Raw genomic sequence first — 19,460 nt, forward strand, 5'->3', positions numbered from 1 at the left:
ATAATGCAACCACAATAATAACAATACAAACACAACAATAACACCACAATAATAACAACACAACCGCAACAATACAACCACAATAACACCACAATACAACCACAATACAACCACAACAATAACACCACAATAATAACACCACAACAATACAACCACAATAATAACACCACAACACAACCACAACAATACAACCACAATAATAACACCACAATAATAACACCACAATAACACCACAACAATACAACCACAATAACACCACAACAATACAACCACAGCAATAACACCACGACAATACAACCACAACACCACAGCAATACAACCGTACAACAACACCCACAACTGACGCCACAACACCGACCATGCACACTCACTCACACCCCACGCTGCCGCTGCTGCTGCTGCTCGTGCTCGTCCCCCCCACCAGCGTGGCCACCCCCCCGGCTGCCCCTCCCCGCTGCCCCGCCACGCTGAGCTTCGTGAGCGCCGCCTTCCTCAGCGGCTCCGCCATGGAGCTGCCCTGCCGCTGCAAGCCCGAGGACGCGCTCCGGGGGGTCACGTGGTTCTACTACAGAGAGGTGGGGGGGGGTCACGTGGTGTACTACAGGGGGGGGGGGGGTCACGTGGTTCTACTACAGAGAGGTCGGGGGGGGGTCACGTGGTTTACTACGGGGGGGGGGGGGGTCACGTGGTTCTACTACAGAGAGGTGGGGGGGGGGTCACGTGGTTCTACTACAGAGAGGTTGGGGGGGGGGGTCACGTGGTTCTACTACAGAGAGGTGGGGGGGGGTCACGTGGTTCTACTACAGAGAGGTGGGGGGGGGGGTCACGTGGTTCTACTACAGAGAGGTGGGGGGGGGGTCACTTGGTTCTACTACAGAGAGGTGGGGGGGGGGGGGGGTCACGTGGTTCTGCTACAGAGAGGTGGGGGGGGTCACGTGGTTCTACTACAGAGAGGTGGGGGGGGGGTCACGTGGTTCTACTACAGAGAGGTGGGGGGGGTCACATGGTTCTACTACAGAGAGGTGGGGGGGGGTCACGTGGTTCTACTACAGAGAGGTGGGGGGGGGTCACGTGGTTCTACTACAGAGAGGTGGGGGGGTCACGTGGTTCTACTACAGAGAGATGGGGGGGGGTCACGTGGTTCTACTACGGTGGGGGGGGGTCACGTGGTTCTACTACAGAGAGGTGGGGGGGGTCACGTGGTTCTACTACAGGGGGGCGGGTCACGTGGTTCTACCGGGTCACGTGGTTCTACTACAGAGAGGTGGGGGAGGTCACGTGGTTTACTACAGGGGGGGGGGGGTCACGTGGTTCTGCTACAGAGAGGTGGGGGGGGGGTCACGTGGTTCTACTACAGAGAGGTGGGGGGGGTCACGTGGTTCTACTACAGAGAGGTGGGGGGGGTCACGTGGTTCTACTACAGAGAGGTGGGGGGGGGTCACGTGGTTCTACTACAGAGCGGTGGGGGGGTCACGTGGGTTACTACAGAGAGGTGGGGGGAGGTCACGTGGGTTACTACAGAGAGGTGGGGGGGGGGTCACGTGGTTCTACTACAGAGCGGTGGGGGGGGTCACGTGGGTTTCTACAGAGAGAGGGGGGGAGGCTAGTGGGGGTCCTGGGAGCGCGGGGGCTAGAGAGAGGAGAAAGACTTGAGGATGGCTCTAGTGGGTCACGTGGTCTCGCCCCGTGTCCCCCCGTGTCTCCCCGTGTCCCCCCCGTGTCTCCCCGTGTCCCCCCCGTGTCCCCTCGTGTCCCCCCGTGGAGACAGCTCCCCGGCTGGTTCTCGTCTCGCCCCGTGGTTCTCTCGGATCGCTCGGGCACGCGGATCCTGGACCGCGACGCCATGAGCGCCGACCTGACGAGCCGCTTCAGCATTCTCCTCTTCAACCTCGTCATCCTCGAGAGCCGCCGTGAGCGAGACCGCTCCTCACCTCCTCGCCTCACCTCGTATTGTGGTCTATGCAAACATGACTCCTTGTAAAAAAAAGGTGTCAGTTTTGTTGCCAGATAGAAGGGTAAAAAAACAATTATCACTATCACCTCGTTAGAAAGATGCGTTTGGGATATTTGGCTGCTATCAATTTCTCCATGGTAAGCCACTCGGTTGAGCTGTCAATTGTGGCCAGGTCGCTTCTTATAGCTCAGTGGGCCTTACCTGATAAAATTAAAACAGAAGTTTAAATTTTGATTTAAAGCTTTCGTGACTGCAGGGATTCATATTCTTGGTTCTTTCGGTAAAGTCACTTTACGAAAGAACCAAGAATATAAGAAGTTTAGTTTTTAGTTTACTCACCCCATCACTCACATGATTCACCACCTGATGTTTAGGTGATGATGCAGATGTGTAGGATGATGTGGATGATGATGGTGTGACTATGTGGAGGATGATGTGGATGATGATGTCACCTCGCAGCCTCGGACTCGGGTCACTACATCTGCGGCTCGTCAGACGGAGACTTCTACTTCGCTTACGAGGTGACCCCCCCCCACCTCCCTGTGACCCCCCCCCCACCTCCCTGTGACGAGGTGACCCCCCCCACCTCCCTGTGACCCCCCCCCCCACCTCCCTGTGACCCCCCCCCCCCCCACCTCCCTGTGACGAGGTGACCCCCCCCACCTCCCTGTGACGAGGTGACCCCCCCCACCTCCCTGTGACCCCCCCCACCTCCCTGTGACCCCCCCCCCCCACCTTCCTGTGACGAGGTGACCCCCCCCCACCTCCCTGTGACGAGGTGACCCCCCCCACCTCCCTGTGACCCCCCCCCACCTCCCTGTGACCCCCCCCCACCTTCCTGTGACGAGGTGACCCCCCCCACCTCCCTGTGACCCCCCCCCCACCTCCCTGTGACCCCCCCCCCCCACCTCCCTGTGACGAGGTGACCCCCCCCACCTCCCTGTGACCCCCCCCCACCTCCCTGTGACGAGGTGACCCCCCCCACCTCCCTGTGACCCCCCCCCCCCACCTCCCTGTGACGAGGTGACCCCCCCCACCTCCCTGTGACCCCCCCCACCTCCCTGTGACGAGGTGACCCCCCCCACCTTCCTGTGACCCCCCCCCACCTCCCTGTGACGAGGTGACCCCCCCACCTCCCTGTGGCCCCCCCCCCACCTCCCTGTGACCCCCCCCCCACCTCCCTGTGACGAGGTGACTCCCCCCCACCTCCCTGTGACCCCCCCCCACCTCCCTGTGACCCCCCCCCCCACCTCCCTGTGACGAGGTGACCCCCCCCACCTCCCTGTGACCCCCCCCCCCCCCACCTCCCTGTGACGAGGTGACCCCCCCCACCTCCCTGTGACCCCCCCCCTCCCTATGACGAGGTGACCCCCCCCCCCCGTGCCCCCCCCCCCAGGTCGTGGTCCAGTTCACAGGCAGCGCCCGCCTCGTGCTGCTGGACCGGGAGGAGCAACCGCGACCTGAGCTCACGGTGAGGGAGGGGGCACGAGGGGGGTGGGGGGTGGGGGGGGGGTCATGGTCATGACGTCACAGTGAGGACGGTGGTGGTGTGGGTGAGTGTGGGTGGCTAAAGCACAGCAAGTTGGTACAGTAGGGGGCACAGGTGGTGCATCAGCCAGTCATCTCGGTCATCTCGGTCAGTCGACCCGTGGCACCTGCTGGGTCTGCCCCGTAACCTCCTGTCAGCGGGCGTTCGACACTTCACGTGGCCTCAAGGTGCACTTAGCCTGGCACAAGCGTCGTGGTGACGTCACCGCCACTTAGTGGCGAATGGCGGTTGTTGTTGTGTGGAGGCTGGGTGGTGAGTGAACAATATCATTGCATCGTATCCAGGAAGGCCACACAAGAGCCCCCGGACACTTTATCAGGAGGGTGCTGTGTTGAGTGTGAAGACAATATGGGTGAGTTTGTGGTGAGTGTGTAGTGAGTGGCATGTGGCGAGCTTGTGGTGTATGGTGGGTGAATGTGTGAGTGTGGTGTGTGGCCAGTCATCTCGGTCAGTCGACCCGTGGCACCTGCTGGGTCTGCCCCCGTGACCTCCTGCCAGCGGGCGTTCGACACTTCACGTGGCCGTCCATAAATGACGTCACGCACCTCGGGGGGTGGGGGGGGTCAGTCATTTGTGACGATGTGTGACGAGGGGGGGGAGGGTTTGAGAAATGTGACGTCACATCAAAATAGGCAACTTTAAATACATATAGACAACACGTTCTACTTAATTAAATAGACTTTTTAATACATGTTTTCTCCTACAACATCAGAGTGCAGCGCCACATTAAATACACACTACAATGACAATAGTTTAAAGCCATTTGAAGCATGTGTTATATTTTGGGGGGGGGGGCAGAGCTTTGTGACGTCATATTTGAGGGGGGGTCTGACTTTTTGTGACGTCGTATAACGAAGGGGGGGGGGGTTAAAAATCGTCCAAAATAGCGTGACGTCATTTATGGACGGCCCCATAGCCTAGCACTAGCGACGTGGTGATGTCACCACCACTTAGTGGCGAATGGCGGTTGTTGTTGTGGTGTATGGTGAGTGAATGTGGTGAGTGTGGTGAGTGCAGGTGAAGGGTGTGCATAACAAGGTGACGGTGTTCACGGCTTGGAGTGGGTGGACTCCGTGTGACAGGTGAGCATTGCCTCACCACTCACCACACCCCACTCACCACACCTCACTCACCACTCAACACATACACCACGTGGCCACACAACACTCCCCACTCACCACACCCCACTCACAACACCACACCCCACTCACCACATACACCACTCACCACACCTCACCACTCACCACACCTCACTCACACAACACCACACCCCACTCAACACATACACCACTCACCACACCTCACTCACCACTCACCACACCTCACTCACTCATGGTCATGACGCCACCTCCCTGTGACCCCCCCCCACCTCCCTGTGACGAGGTGACCCCCCCCACCTCCCTGTGACCCCCCCCCCACCTCCCTGTGACGAGGTGACCCCCCCCCCACCTTCCTGTGACCCCCCCCCACCTCCCTGTGACGAGGTGACCCCCCCACCTCCCTGTGCCCCCCCCCACCTCCCTGTGACCCCCCCCCCACCTCCCTGTGACGAGGTGACCCCCCCCCACCACACATGTACCATACAGCACACACTCACCGCACACACACTCACCGCACACACTCACCGCACACACACTCACCGCACACACACTCACCGCACACACACTCAACACACACTCACCGCACACACTCAACACACACTCATTGCACACACACTCACCGCACACACACTCACCGCACACACACTCACCGCACACACACTCAGCACACACTCACCGCACACACACTCACCGCACACACACACTCAGCACACATTACACGCACAGACTCACCGCACACACACTCAGCTCACACTCACCGCACACACTCACCGCACACACTCACCGCACACACACACCGCACACACACTCACCGTACACACACTCAGCACACACACACCGCACACACACTCAGCACACATTACACGCACACACACTCACCGCACACACACTCACCGCACACACACGCAGCACACATTACACGCACACACACTCACCGCACACACACTCACCGCACACACACGCAGCACACATTACACGCACACACACTCACCGCACACACACACTCACCGCACACACACTCACAGCACACATTACACGCACACACACTCACCGCACACACACACTCACCGCACACACACTCACAGCACACATTACACGCACACACACTCACCGCACACACACACTCACCGCACACACACTCACAGCACACATTACACGCACACACACTCACAGCACACATTACACGCACACACTCACCGCACACACACTCACCGCACACACACACTCAGCACACATTACACGCACACACCGCCACTCAACACACATTACACGCACACACTCACCGCACACACACTCACCGCACACACACGCAGCACACATTACACGCACACACACTCACCGCACACACACACTCACCGCACACACACGCAGCACACATTACACGCACACACACTCACCGCACACACACTCACAGCACACACACTCAGCACACATTACACGCACACACACTCACCGCACACACACACTCACCGCACACACACGCAGCACACATTACACGCACACACACTCACCGCACACACACTCACAGCACACACACGCAGCACACATTACACGCACACAGCGCCACTCAACACACCTCGCCCCCCCCCCACCCCTCCCTCCAGGTGTGGGCGGCCCGGAGAGATGATCAACGCGGGGGTGTGCATGGTGTCCGGCAGCGTCATCACCTCTGCCAAGAAGGCGCGTGCGGTGTTCATGTGTAGTGTGTGCGGTGTGTGTGGTGTTCATGTGTAGTGTGCGTGCGGTGTGTGTGCGGTGTTCATGTGTAGTGTGTGTGGTGCACGTGTGGTGTTCATGTGTAGTGTGTGTGGTGCATGTGCGGTGTTCATGTGTAGTGTGCGTGCGGTGTGTGTGCGGTGTTCATGTGTAGTGTGTGTGGTGCACGTGTGGTGTTCATGTGTAGTGTGCGTGTGGTGTGTGTGGTGTTCATGTGTAGTGTGTGCGGTGTGTGTGGTGTTCATGTGTGGTGCTCGTGCGGTGTGTGCGTGGTGTTCACGTGTAGTGTGCGGTGTGTGTGGTGTTCATGTGTAGTGTGCGTGTGGTGTGTGTGGTGCGCGTGTGGGGTTCATGTGTAGTGTGCGTGTGGTGTGTGTGGTGTTCATGTGTAGTGTGTGCGGTGTGTGGTGTTCATGTGTGGTGCTCGTGCGGTGTGTGCGTGGTGTTCACGTGTAGTGTGCGTGCGGGGTGTGCGTGGTGTTCACGTGTAGTGTGCGTGCGGTGTGTGTGCGGTGTTCATGTGTAGTGTGCGTGTGGTGTGTGTGGTGCGCGTGCGGGGTTCATGTGTAGTGTGCGTGCGGTGTCTCCCCGACAGACCTGTTCTTTACCTGAGGACGGCTGCTTGCGTTGTGGCCAAAACGTCGTGAGAATTATTTTATTATGTTTTATTTTTATTACTTTATTATTTCCCTTCTACGTGACTTGACCGAAAGAACCAAGAAGATGAATCCCTGCAGTCACGAAAGCTTTAAATCGAAAAAATGTGTGTGTGGTGTTCATGTGTAGTGTGTGTGGTGCGCGTGTGGTGTTCATGTGTAGTGTGTGGTGCGGTGTGTGTGGAGCGCGTGTGGTGTGCATGTGTAATATGTGTGGTGTTCATGTGTAGTGGGCGTGCGGTGTGTGTGTGGTGTTCACGTGTAGTGTGCGGCAGGATCCTCCTTACAAGGAGTGTTGGGACTCGACGAGGCGTTCCTGGGTGATATAAGCAGTCACGGTGAAGGTTGTGATGATGATGGTGGTGGTGGTGGGAGCGGTAGTGTAGTGACACTGGTTGTGATGATGATGGTGGTGGTGGTTGTGATGGTGGTGGTGGTGATGGTGGTGGTGGTGATGATGGTGGTGGTGGTGGTGATGATGATGGTGGTGGTGATGGTGGTGGTGATGGTGGTGATGATGGTGGTGGGAGCGGTAGTGTAGTGGTTAGCGCACTGCGCAACGAACCCGCCAGAGCCCCGAGTTCGATCCCCGCTCAAGGACACCACTGAACCTGCACTGGGCCTCCTCCCTTGGGTGACCTCAACCTTAAATGAATTCCTAGTGCCATGTGCTAAACATCGCCACTCGGGGGACGGGGCGGCCGCTCGTGATGCTGCCCCCACCACCCACCCCACCTCGTTTGCCGTGTCGGCCTTCATGTGCTGCCACTCGCTAACATCACTTGCCCAAACAGTCTGTTAAATACTACTACTACACTGGTGGACTCTGTGTGTTTGCAAAGTAAAAATTCACTCTTTGGTTCTTTCAGTAAAGTCACGTAGAATGGAAATAATAAAATAATAAAAATAAAACAATAAAATAAGAAGACAGAGTCTCCCCGACAGACCTGTTCTACACCTGAGGAAGGCTGCTTGCGTTGTGGCCGAAACGTCGTGAGAATTATTTGATTATGTATTATTTTAATTATTTTATTATTTCCATTCTACGTGACTTTACCGAATGAACCAAGAAGATGAATCCCTGCAGTCACGAAAGCTTTAAATCGAAATTAAAAAGTTCACTCTTTGGTTCTTTCGGTAAAGTCACGTACGTAAAGAAAATGATATATCACGACGTTTCGATCGCAACACAAGCAATCGTCATCAGGTGGGACAACCACAACTAAGCCTACTTCAGCAGTGTATTTTCTACCCACGTGACTTTACCGAAAGAACCAAAGGGTATGGATCCCTGCAGTCACGAAAGCTTCAAATCTAGATTTGAAATACAGTGTGAGGTGAGGGGGCTCGTGTGACGATGATGCTTGGTATGATGACGATGTTGTTGTGCTGATTGGTGTGATGCTGTAGGGGGCCCCCCGCTATGTGAGCGAGGTTCCTGGGGGTCCCGTGGGATGCGGCTCCCTGGCCGCCCCCCGCTTCGCGCTCCTGGCCGCGCGCTCCCGGCCCCCCGAGATCCTCGTGCGCGGCTGCCGTGACACGTGTGCCTCGACGGGCAGCGCCGTGCAGGGTACGCGGCACACCACGCCCAGCATCACCAGCACACCCACCACGCCCACCACACTCACCACACCCTACACACTCACCACACTCACCACACCCACCACTCCCACCACACCCAGCACACCAACCATACCCACCACACCCAACACACACCACACTCACCATACCCACCATAACCACCACACCCACCACACCCACCAGACTCACCACACCCACCATACCTACCACACCCAGCATACCCAGCACACCCACCACACCCACCACACTCACCACACCCACCGCACCCACCACCTCACCACTCACCACACCCAACGCACTCACCGCACCCACCGCACCCACCACCTCACCACACCCACTGCACTCACCGCACCCACCACAACCACCATACCCACCACTCCCACCACACCCACCACAACCACCATACCCAACACACATCAAACACCCACCACACCCACCATACCCACCACCCCCAGCACACCCACTACACCCACCACACCCACCACACTCACCACCCCCACCACACTCACCACCCCCAGCACACCCACCACACTCACTACACCCACCACACCCACCACACTCACCACACCCAGCATACCCACCACACTCACCACACCCACCACACCCACCACACACATCACACCCACCACACCCACCACACTCACCACACCCAGCATACCCACCACACTCACTACACCCACCACACTCACCACACCCACCACACCCACCACACTCACTACACCCACCACACTCACCACACCCACCACACCCACCACACTCACTACACCCACCACACCCACCATACACATCACACCCACCACACCCACCACACTCACCACCCCCAGCATACCCACCACACTCACTACACCCACCACACTCACCACACCCACCACACCCACCACACCCACCAGACTCACCACACCCACCATACCTACCACACCCAGCATACCCAGCACACCCACCACACCCACCACACTCACCACACCCACCGCACCCACCACCTCACCACTCACCGCACCCAACGCACTCACCGCACCCACCGCACCCACCACCTCACCACACCCACTACACTCACCGCACCCACCACAACCACCATACCCACCACTCCCAACACACCCACCACAACCACCATACCCAACACACATCAAACACCCACCACACCCACCATACCCACCACCCCCAGCACACCCACCACACTCACTACACCCACCACACTCACCACACCCAGCATACCCACTACACCCACCACACCCACCACACTCACCACCCCCACCACACTCACCACCCCCAGCACACCCACCACACCCACCACACCCACCACACCCATCACACTCACCACACCCAGCATACCCACCACACTCACTACACCCACCACACTCACCACACCCAGCATACCCACTACACCCACCACACTCACCACACACATCAAACACCCACCACACCCACCATACCCACCACCCCCAGCACACCCACCACACTCACCACACCCACCACACTCACTACACCCACCACACACATCACACCCACCACACCCACCACACTCACCACCCCCACCACACCCACCACACTCACTACACCCACCACACACATCACACCCACCACACCCACCACACTCACCACACCCAGCATACCCACCACACTCACTACACCCACCACACTCACCACACCCAGCATACCCACTACACCCTCCACACTCACCACACCCACCACACCCACCACACTCACCACACCCACCACACTCACCACACCCACCACACCCACCACACTCACTACACCCACCACACCCACCACACACATCACACCCACCACACCCACCACACTCACCACACCCAGCATACCCACCACACTCACTACACCCACCACACTCACCACACCCACCACACTCACCACACCCACCACACCCACCACACACATCACACCCACCACACTCACCACCCCCACCACACTCACCACCCCCAGCACACCCACCACACCCACCACACCCACCACACCCACCACACCCAGCATACCCACCACACTCACTACACCCACCACACTCACCACACCCACCACACCCACCACACTCACTACACCCACCACACTCACCACACCCAGCATACCCACTACACCCACCACACTCACCACACCCACCACACCCACCACACACATCACACCCACCACACCCACCACACTCACCACCCCCAGCACACCCACCACACTCACTACACCCACCACACCCACCACACACATCACACCCACTACACCCACCACACTCACCACCCCCAGCACACCCACCACACTCACTACACCCACCACACCCACCACACTCACTACACCCACCACACCCACCACACTCACCACACCCACCACACCCACCACACTCACTACACCCACCACACCCACCACACTCACCACCCCCAGCACACCCACCACACTCACCACACTCACCACACCCACCACACCCAGCACCCCCACCACACTCACTACACCCACCACACCCACCACACTCACTACACCCACCACACACATCACACCCACCACACCCACCACACTCACCACACCCAGCATACCCACCACACTCACTACACCCACCACACTCACCACACCCACCACACCCACCACACTCACTACACCCACCACACTCACCACACCCACCACACCCACCACACTCACTACACCCACCACACCCACCATACACATCACACCCACCACACCCACCACACTCACCACCCCCAGCATACCCACCACACTCACTACACCCACCACACTCACCACACCCACCACACCCACCACACCCACCAGACTCACCACACCCACCATACCTACCACACCCAGCATACCCAGCACACCCACCACACCCACCACACTCACCACACCCACCGCACCCACCACCTCACCACTCACCGCACCCAACGCACTCACCGCACCCACCGCACCCACCACCTCACCACACCCACTACACTCACCGCACCCACCACAACCACCATACCCACCACTCTCAACACACCCACCACAACCACCATACCCAACACACATCAAACACCCACCACACCCACCATACCCACCACCCCCAGCACACCCACCACACCCACCACACCCACCACACTCACCACCCCCAGCACACCCACCACACCCACCACACCCACCACACCCACCACACTCACCACACCCAGCACACCCACCACACTCACTACACCCACCACACCCACCACACTCACCACCCCCAGCACACCCACCACACCCACCACACCCACCACACCCACCACACTCACCACACCCAGCATACCCACCACACTCACTACACCCACCACACTCACCAAACCCAGCATACCCACTACACCCACCACACTCACCACACACATCAAACACCCACCACACCCACCATACCCACCACCCCCAGCACACCCACCACACTCACCACACCCACCACACTCACTACACCCACCACACCCACCACACACATCACACCCACCACACCCACCACACTCACCACCCCCACCACACCCACCACACTCACTACACCCACCACACACATCACACCCACCACACCCACCACACTCACCACACCCAGCATACCCACCACACTCACCACACCCAGCATACCCACCACACTCACCACACCCACCACACCCACCACACTCACCACACCCACCACACTCACCACACCCACCACACCCACCACACTCACTACACCCACCACACCCACCACACACATCACACCCACCACACCCACCACACTCACCACACCCAGCATACCCACCACACTCACTACACCCACCACACTCACCACACCCACCACACTCACCACACCCACCACACCCACCACACACATCACACCCACCACACTCACCACCCCCACCACACTCACCACCCCCAGCACACCCACCACACTCACTACACCCACCACACTCACCACCCCCAGCACACCCACCACACTCACTACACCCACCACACTCACCACACCCAGCATACCCACTACACCCACCACACTCACCACACCCACCACACCCACCACACACATCACACCCACCACACCCACCACACTCACCACCCCCAGCACACCCACCACACTCACTACACCCACCACACCCACCACACACATCACACCCACAACACCCACCACACTCACCACCCCCAGCACACCCACCACACTCACTACACCCACCACACCCACCACACACATCACACCCACAACACCCACCACACTCACCACCCCCAGCACACCCACCACACTCACTACACCCACCACACCCACCACACACATCACACCCACTACACCCACCACACTCACCACCCTCAGCACACCCACCACACTCACTACACCCACCACACCCACCACACACATCACACCCACAACACCCACCACACTCACCATACCCAGCACACCCACCACACTCACTACACCCACCACACTCACCACCCCCAGCACACCCACCACACTCACTACACCCACCACACCCACCACACACATCACACCCACTACACCCACCACACTCACCACCCCTAGCACACCCACCACACTCACTACACCCACCACACCCACCACACACATCACACCCACAACACCCACCACACTCACCACCCCCAGCACACCCACCACACTCACTACACCTACCACACTCACCACACCCAGCATACCCACTACACCCACCACACTCACCACACCCACCACACCCACCACACTCACTACACCTACCACACTCACCACACCCAGCATACCCACTACACCCACCACACTCACCACACCCACCACACCCACCACACACATCACACCCACCACACCCACCACACTCACCACCCCCAGCACACCCACCACACTCACTACACCCACCACACCCACCACACACATCACACCCACAACACCCACCACACTCACCATACCCAGCACACCCACCACACTCACCATACTCAGCATACCCACCACCCCCACCACACATCACACCCAGGATCCCCCCCCACCCCGTAGACGTCCACGCGGCGCTGCGTGAGCTGATGGGCCTGGGGCCCGTGGGGGTTACCAAGCTGCAGAATCGCGTGACTCTAGCGAGACACGTGGAGCTCTCGTGCCCCGGGGGCTCCCCACAGGTGAGGGTGGGGGCACGGGGTGCGGAGCGAGTGGGGGGGGGGGGGTGACCTTGTGCGCCGTGGTATGACGCGGCTGGTGTGCTGCCGTGTGTAGTGGAGCGTGTGGAGAGCCGCGGTGGCTGGATGTCGTGGGTTCGAGTTTGCGTGTTCACTCTCTCCATGGATTTTTCTCCAGGTACTGCGCGGGGTTTCCCCTCCACGATTTGCGTATTAGGCTGCGGTATATCTCGATGTGATAAGCCACTGAGCTATCACGTGGCCAGGTCGCTTCTGAAAAATTGCTTTACCTGGAAAATAAAAGTTGAGTTTCGATTTAAAGCTTTCGTGACTGCAGGGATTCATCTTCTTGGTTCTTTCGGTAAAGTCACGTAGAAGGGAAACAATAAAATAATAATAATAAAAAAACATAATAAAATACAATTCTCACGACGTTTCGGCCACAACGCAAGCAGCCGTCCTCAGGTGAAGAACAGGTCTGTCGGAAAGACAAAAAAATTTCAGACGCTGTCTTTCCGACAGACCTGCTCTTCACCTGAGGACGGCTGCTTGCGTTGTGGCCGAAACGTCGTGAGAATTGTATTTTATTATGTTTTATTTTTATTATTTTATTATTTCCCTTCTACGTGACTTTACCGAAAGAACCAAGAAGAATAATAGTTGAGTGTATGGTGGCATTTACTCGTGTGTAGTGGCATGACATGCGGTGTACTATTTAGCACGGAGTGACGTCCCGCGTGCGGTGTGACACGCGTGTTGTGACGTGCGCCCCAGAGCGCCGTGGGCTGGGACCGGGACGGGCAGCCTCTCCTGCGCTCCGTGTTCTCGAGGACACGGGGTCGCGAACTCGAGGCCACAGAGTTTGGCCGGGTCACACTGGACAACAACAACCACCTGCACATCTTGAGTGAGTGACAGCCGGTGCGAGAGAGGGCCCGAGCGAGAGCAGTTTTTAAATCCTTTATTAAATCCTTTATATTAAGTTCACTTGCTTGCTTAGGACCGTGCAAATCTTTCGGTCGTTTTTTAACCCACTTCCCGTGATCCAATCGAGCTGACATTTTGCACACAGACTCGTTGTACGTGACAATGCATTTTCGTGAAAAAAAATTTCCAAAATTTTACACTGTTTAGGGAAATTTTTTAAAATATTTAATTACCAATTGTTTAATGCTGCCAGACAATCATCTGACCCATAGGTGGCAGCCGTCTCAAGCCAGAGGACGAGAGGACTCTAGCCGCCCCGATGCCACGCATATAAAGGATTTATAGTGAAAAACTTTGTTTTTACGGGTTAATTTTTATGAAGTTCGCTTGCTTGCTTACGACCGTGCAAATCTTTCGGTCGTTTTTTTAACCCACTTCCCGTGATCCAATCGAGCTGACATTTTGCACACAGACTCGTTGTGCGTGACAATTAATGTTCATGAAATTTTTTTTTAAAATTTTTTACACTTTTTAGGACAAAAATATTATATTTAATTACCAATTGCTTAATGGTGGCAGGCAATCATCTGACCCATAGGTGGCAGCCATCTCAAGCCAGAGGACGAGAGGACTCTAGCCGCCACGCATATAAAGGATTTATAGTGAAAAACTTTGTTTTTACGGGTTATACTTGTTCCTATGTTCTCTCCCCCTGTTCTGTTTGGGTTTAAACTTTGTTTTATTCCAAGGCCCACCGAGCGATGTCGCTTTCACTCGTTGGTTCGTTCGGTAAAGTGACGTATAAAGAGAAAGTAATAAATTAAATACTAGCATACGACGTTTTGATTGCAACACAAGCAATCACCATCAGGTATAAATGAAATAGAAACACAAATCTAGTATACTTAGAAATGTAATGTAATACAACAGAGAGTCGGATAACATAACAGTCAGCACCCTACCTAGTTGATTACGTTCTTCCTGAGAATGCTATTTAATTTATTATTTTCTCTTTACACGTGACTTTACCGAAAGAACCAAAGAGTAATTCCTGCAGTCACGAAAGATCCAAATTAGGTTTGATATCGCTCTTTTTTTAGAAGCAACCTAGCCACAAATGAGAGCTCAACAAAGTGGCTTATCGCGTGGGAATGTATATGAGCCAAATACTCTAAACGCGTGTTAGTTACAAATGCGGAGGGAAAACCCGGAGTATCTGGACAGCAATCCACGTGGCCACGGGGAGAACATGAACACTCCAAATATACAGCAGCAGCAGCAGCAGGCGTCAGGGTTGGAATCGAACCCACAACCTCCTGTATTCTAGATTTGAAGCTTTCGTGACTGCAAGGATTCATATTCTTAGGTTTTTTCGGTAAAGTCACGTAGGTAAAAAATTAATAAAAGTAAAATAAAAATGAAATAAAAATCACGACGTTTCGGAGGCAACACAAGCTTCCGTCTTCAGGTGGAACCGTCACAGCACGATAGCTGTATCAAGTAAATGAGAGATTATAAGAGCTACCACTCCGTATATATAATGGTTGAAGAGGGGAAGGGCCAAGTACGGCACACTTTTTATTATTATGGTAAGGTGCGGCTTGAGACTATGAATAGACTGCATAACAAAAGACTGAGCCTTTATTATTATGGAGAGGTTCGGTTTGTGACTACGCCTGTATACCAGGGAAGGTAGTTAACATCTCGCCTTCCGCCGGGTTCTCCTAGTTTCCTCCCATAGCTAAATCCACACAGCGAGTGGAACTTGTCAGCATAACCACTTCCCCAGTGTTGACAAACCTGTAAATCACTCAACTGGGATCACACAGCAGCAACAGGAACACCGCCGCCTACTGCTGCGACAAAACTTGGCAGGACCCTCCTATAGAGAGGAGTCCCGAGACTCGTGGAAGAGGGTTAAATCTTCTTGGTTCTTTCTGTAAAGTCACGTAGAAGGGAAATAATAAAATAATAAAAATAAAACAATAAAATACAATTCTCACGACGTTTCGGCCACAACGCAAGCAGCCGTCCTCAGGTGAAGATCTGTCGGAAAGACAGCGTCTGAATGGGCACCACCAAGCTTGGCAGCGTATATTTAAGCTGGGTTAGAGGAAGGGCGCCTTGACAAAGGAATTTGCATATCAACAGAGTAATTTAGCATATTTATGGAAAATGCAGATATGGGATTAATCACTACTTGTGGAATGCGTAGGTGGGGGGGGGTCTCAAAGTCATATTATGCCCGTGCATTATGTAGGATTAGCAGAAACAAAGGGAGGAGGTAGGGTTAGCAGTAATAAGGTTAAATCGTGACTTGTAGCTTTCGTGACTGCAGGAATTCATATTCTTTGGGTCTTTCAGTAAAGTCACGGAGATAGGTTCAAAGAAAATAACAAAAAAACTACGACGTTTCGATCGCAACACGAGCGTTTCGTCATCAGGAAGAGGGCTTTCTGGGCAATGTTGTACATCACAAATGTACAACATGTTGTACATCGCAAGAGGTACCAATGGTGTAAATGCTTACCCCGAACTCTCATACTCTGATGGTGCGTTGCCTTTGAGTTGTGCGCCTTTTGGCGTCATCTGGTCCAACACCATGTGAGACTAGGCTCTAAGGAAAGCTGTCTCGGGAGTGGACCAATCAACTTCAAGGACAGTGCACACATTATCAGAGTTATGTTTTTTGTTTGCATTACGACTGCAGGTATTGTGGTCTATGCAACAGAGGTCGCAAACGGGTTTTGATTCCTTACCCGTACCCGAAATGAGTGACAAACGGTTACTCACCAGTGACTCACGGCCTACCCGTACCCGGCCGCACCAGGGTCGCAAACGGCTACCCGTACCCGGCCGGGTACAGGTATCGGGTACCCGGTTGCGACCTCTGCTATGCAAACATGACTCCTCGTAAAAAAAGGTGTCAGTTTTGTTTGCCAGATAAAAGGGTAAAAAACCAATTATCATATTTTTTTACTGGCTAATGAGGTACCAATGGCGATGTTGTACATCGCCTCTCTCTCTCGCCGCGTGCCCGACACAAGACGCCAAGCGGCGCGACGCAGGCCGCTACAGCTGCTGGCTCGCCGGGCGGATGGTGGCAGAGCTGGAGGTGACGGTGACCCCCAAGAACCGGACGCGGCGGCGGCTGGACCCGCGCGACCCCGAGCTGAAGGCGGCGCTGGCCGCGCTGTGGCGCCTGTACGCGGCTCTCTGCGCCGTCACGGCGGCAGTGCTGGCGCTGCGCGTGCGAGCCGCCGTCGCCCGCACCGCCTGGAGGGGTTCGCTGGCACCGCCGGCGCGCCGTGGGAAGAGGGGCGCATGGCACGGGGAGGAGGCCTGAACACCTGGGACCAGCTACAGGGAGAATGGGGGAACTTTTTTTTCCTGCCAAGGGCCATTTGGATATTTATAACATCTAGATTTGAAGCTTTCGTGACTGCAAGGATTCATACTCTTAGTTCTTTCGGTAAAGTCACGTAGGTAAAAAAATGAAATTAAAATTAATACAAAATAAAATAAAAATCACAACGTTTCGGAGGCAACACAAGTCACCGTCATCAGGTGGGACCGTCACAGCCAGATTTGCTGCATCAAGTGTCCAGATACTCTTGATGCAGCAAATCTGGCTGTGACGGTCCCACCTGATGATGGAGACGTGTGTTGCCTCCGAAACGTCGTGATTTTTATTTTATTTTGTATTAATTTTAATTTCATTTTTTTACCTACGTGACTTTACCAAAATAACTAAGAGTATTTATAACATCATTCGCGGGCCATGCAAAATTATATTTGTTGCTATGAAAAAAGCGCCGAGATTTGTTGAATTTCGAGTTGTGCGGTTGCCTGGGCAGGGCCAGCTCAAATGATTTTGCAGGTCTTATACGGCCCACAGGCCGGACGTTGTCCACCCCTGCTACATCAACACAGACCCCGTATTCTAGATTTGAAGCTTTCGTGACTGCAAGGATTCCTACTCTTAGGTGTTTTCGGTAAAGTCACTTAGGTGAAAATACAAATTTAAATAATAGAATTAAAATAATAAATCACGTTTCGGAGGCAACACAAGCTTCATCAGGTGTAAAAAGGCACAGCACATTAACTGTTATTTTATTTTGCTGTGCCTTCTTACACCTGATGAAGGAAGCTTGTGTTGCCTCCGAAACATCGTGAGTTATTATTTTATTTCTATTATTTATTTTTACTTGCGCGACTTTACCGAAAAACCCTACGAGTATAGACCCCGTATCATTAGACCTCCTTTGCCAGTACCACAATATAATAGGGGTTTTCCCCTAATTTCTGGCAACAAAACTGACACCTTTTTACAAGGATTCACGTCTTCGTTACTTTGATAGCGCATCGTCTTTGAGCTGTGGACGCCTCTTGGCGTCGTCCTCTGGTCGAGCACCAATTGGGTCGAGGCTCAAAAGAAAGCCGTCCCTGGTGTGTGGATCAGTCAGTTAAGGACAATGCATATATTAGTGTGTTTTGTTTGCATTTTGACTGCAAGTATTGTGGCTAATGCAGTGACATGAATCCTTGTAAAAAGGCTTTTGTTGCCAGAAAAAAGGGGAAAAACCCTATTACAGACCCCGTACTCAGGGGGTTACCGACATCACACTCACATAGGGACCCAATAGAGAGAAACCCTTACACACACAGGGGGACCACATACACAGGGACAACAGACCCCCCCCCCCAGTACAGCCTTAACAGAATGTTGGGGCATGTGCTGTTTGCGAACACGTACACACGGACCCCTGCTCTGGAACTCGTGATCTTCTCTCACCCACTCCTTCAATCCTACAGTTAGAGATGGAACTCGTGATCTCTCACCTGATCCTTCAATCGGACACACTGCTAGAGATGTAACTCATGGTCTTCTCTCACCCGACCCTTCAATCGTACACACTGCTAGAGATGTAACTCAT

General features: G+C 54.9%; 1 protein-coding gene and 1 long non-coding RNA gene across 2 annotated transcripts; both read left to right on the plus strand.

Moving 5' to 3' along the window:
• The first annotated feature begins 3,374 nt into the window (after positions 1–3,374).
• On the plus strand, positions 3,375–6,451 carry LOC144942553 (uncharacterized). The gene is made up of 3 exons (XR_013639394.1): positions 3,375–3,425; positions 4,521–4,585; positions 6,208–6,451. It is a non-coding gene; the product is annotated as an uncharacterized LOC144942553 (long non-coding RNA).
• Positions 6,452–6,562: 111 nt separating this feature from the next.
• FAM187A (family with sequence similarity 187 member A) lies at positions 6,563–17,869 on the plus strand. Its single transcript, XM_078869335.1, has 5 exons — positions 6,563–6,580; positions 8,386–8,545; positions 13,481–13,599; positions 14,371–14,503; positions 17,571–17,869. Exons 1-5 carry the CDS (start codon positions 6,563–6,565, stop codon positions 17,867–17,869), a joined length of 729 nt encoding a protein of 242 aa, XP_078725461.1.
• The last annotated feature ends 1,591 nt before the right edge of the window (positions 17,870–19,460 follow it).

Source organism: Lampetra fluviatilis, chromosome 27, assembly GCF_964198595.1.
Source record: "Lampetra fluviatilis chromosome 27, kcLamFluv1.1, whole genome shotgun sequence".
In the NCBI taxonomy this organism is placed as follows: domain Eukaryota; kingdom Metazoa; phylum Chordata; class Hyperoartia; order Petromyzontiformes; family Petromyzontidae; genus Lampetra; species Lampetra fluviatilis.

Coding starts and splice junctions, on each gene's coding strand:
- FAM187A (XM_078869335.1), top strand. Junction 8,546..13,480: donor GACGGGCAGCGCCGTGCAGG/GTACGCGGCACA, acceptor CCCACCCCGTAG/ACGTCCACGCGGCGCTGCGT. Junction 14,504..17,570: donor CAACCACCTGCACATCTTGA/GTGAGTGACAGC, acceptor GCCCGACACAAG/ACGCCAAGCGGCGCGACGCA.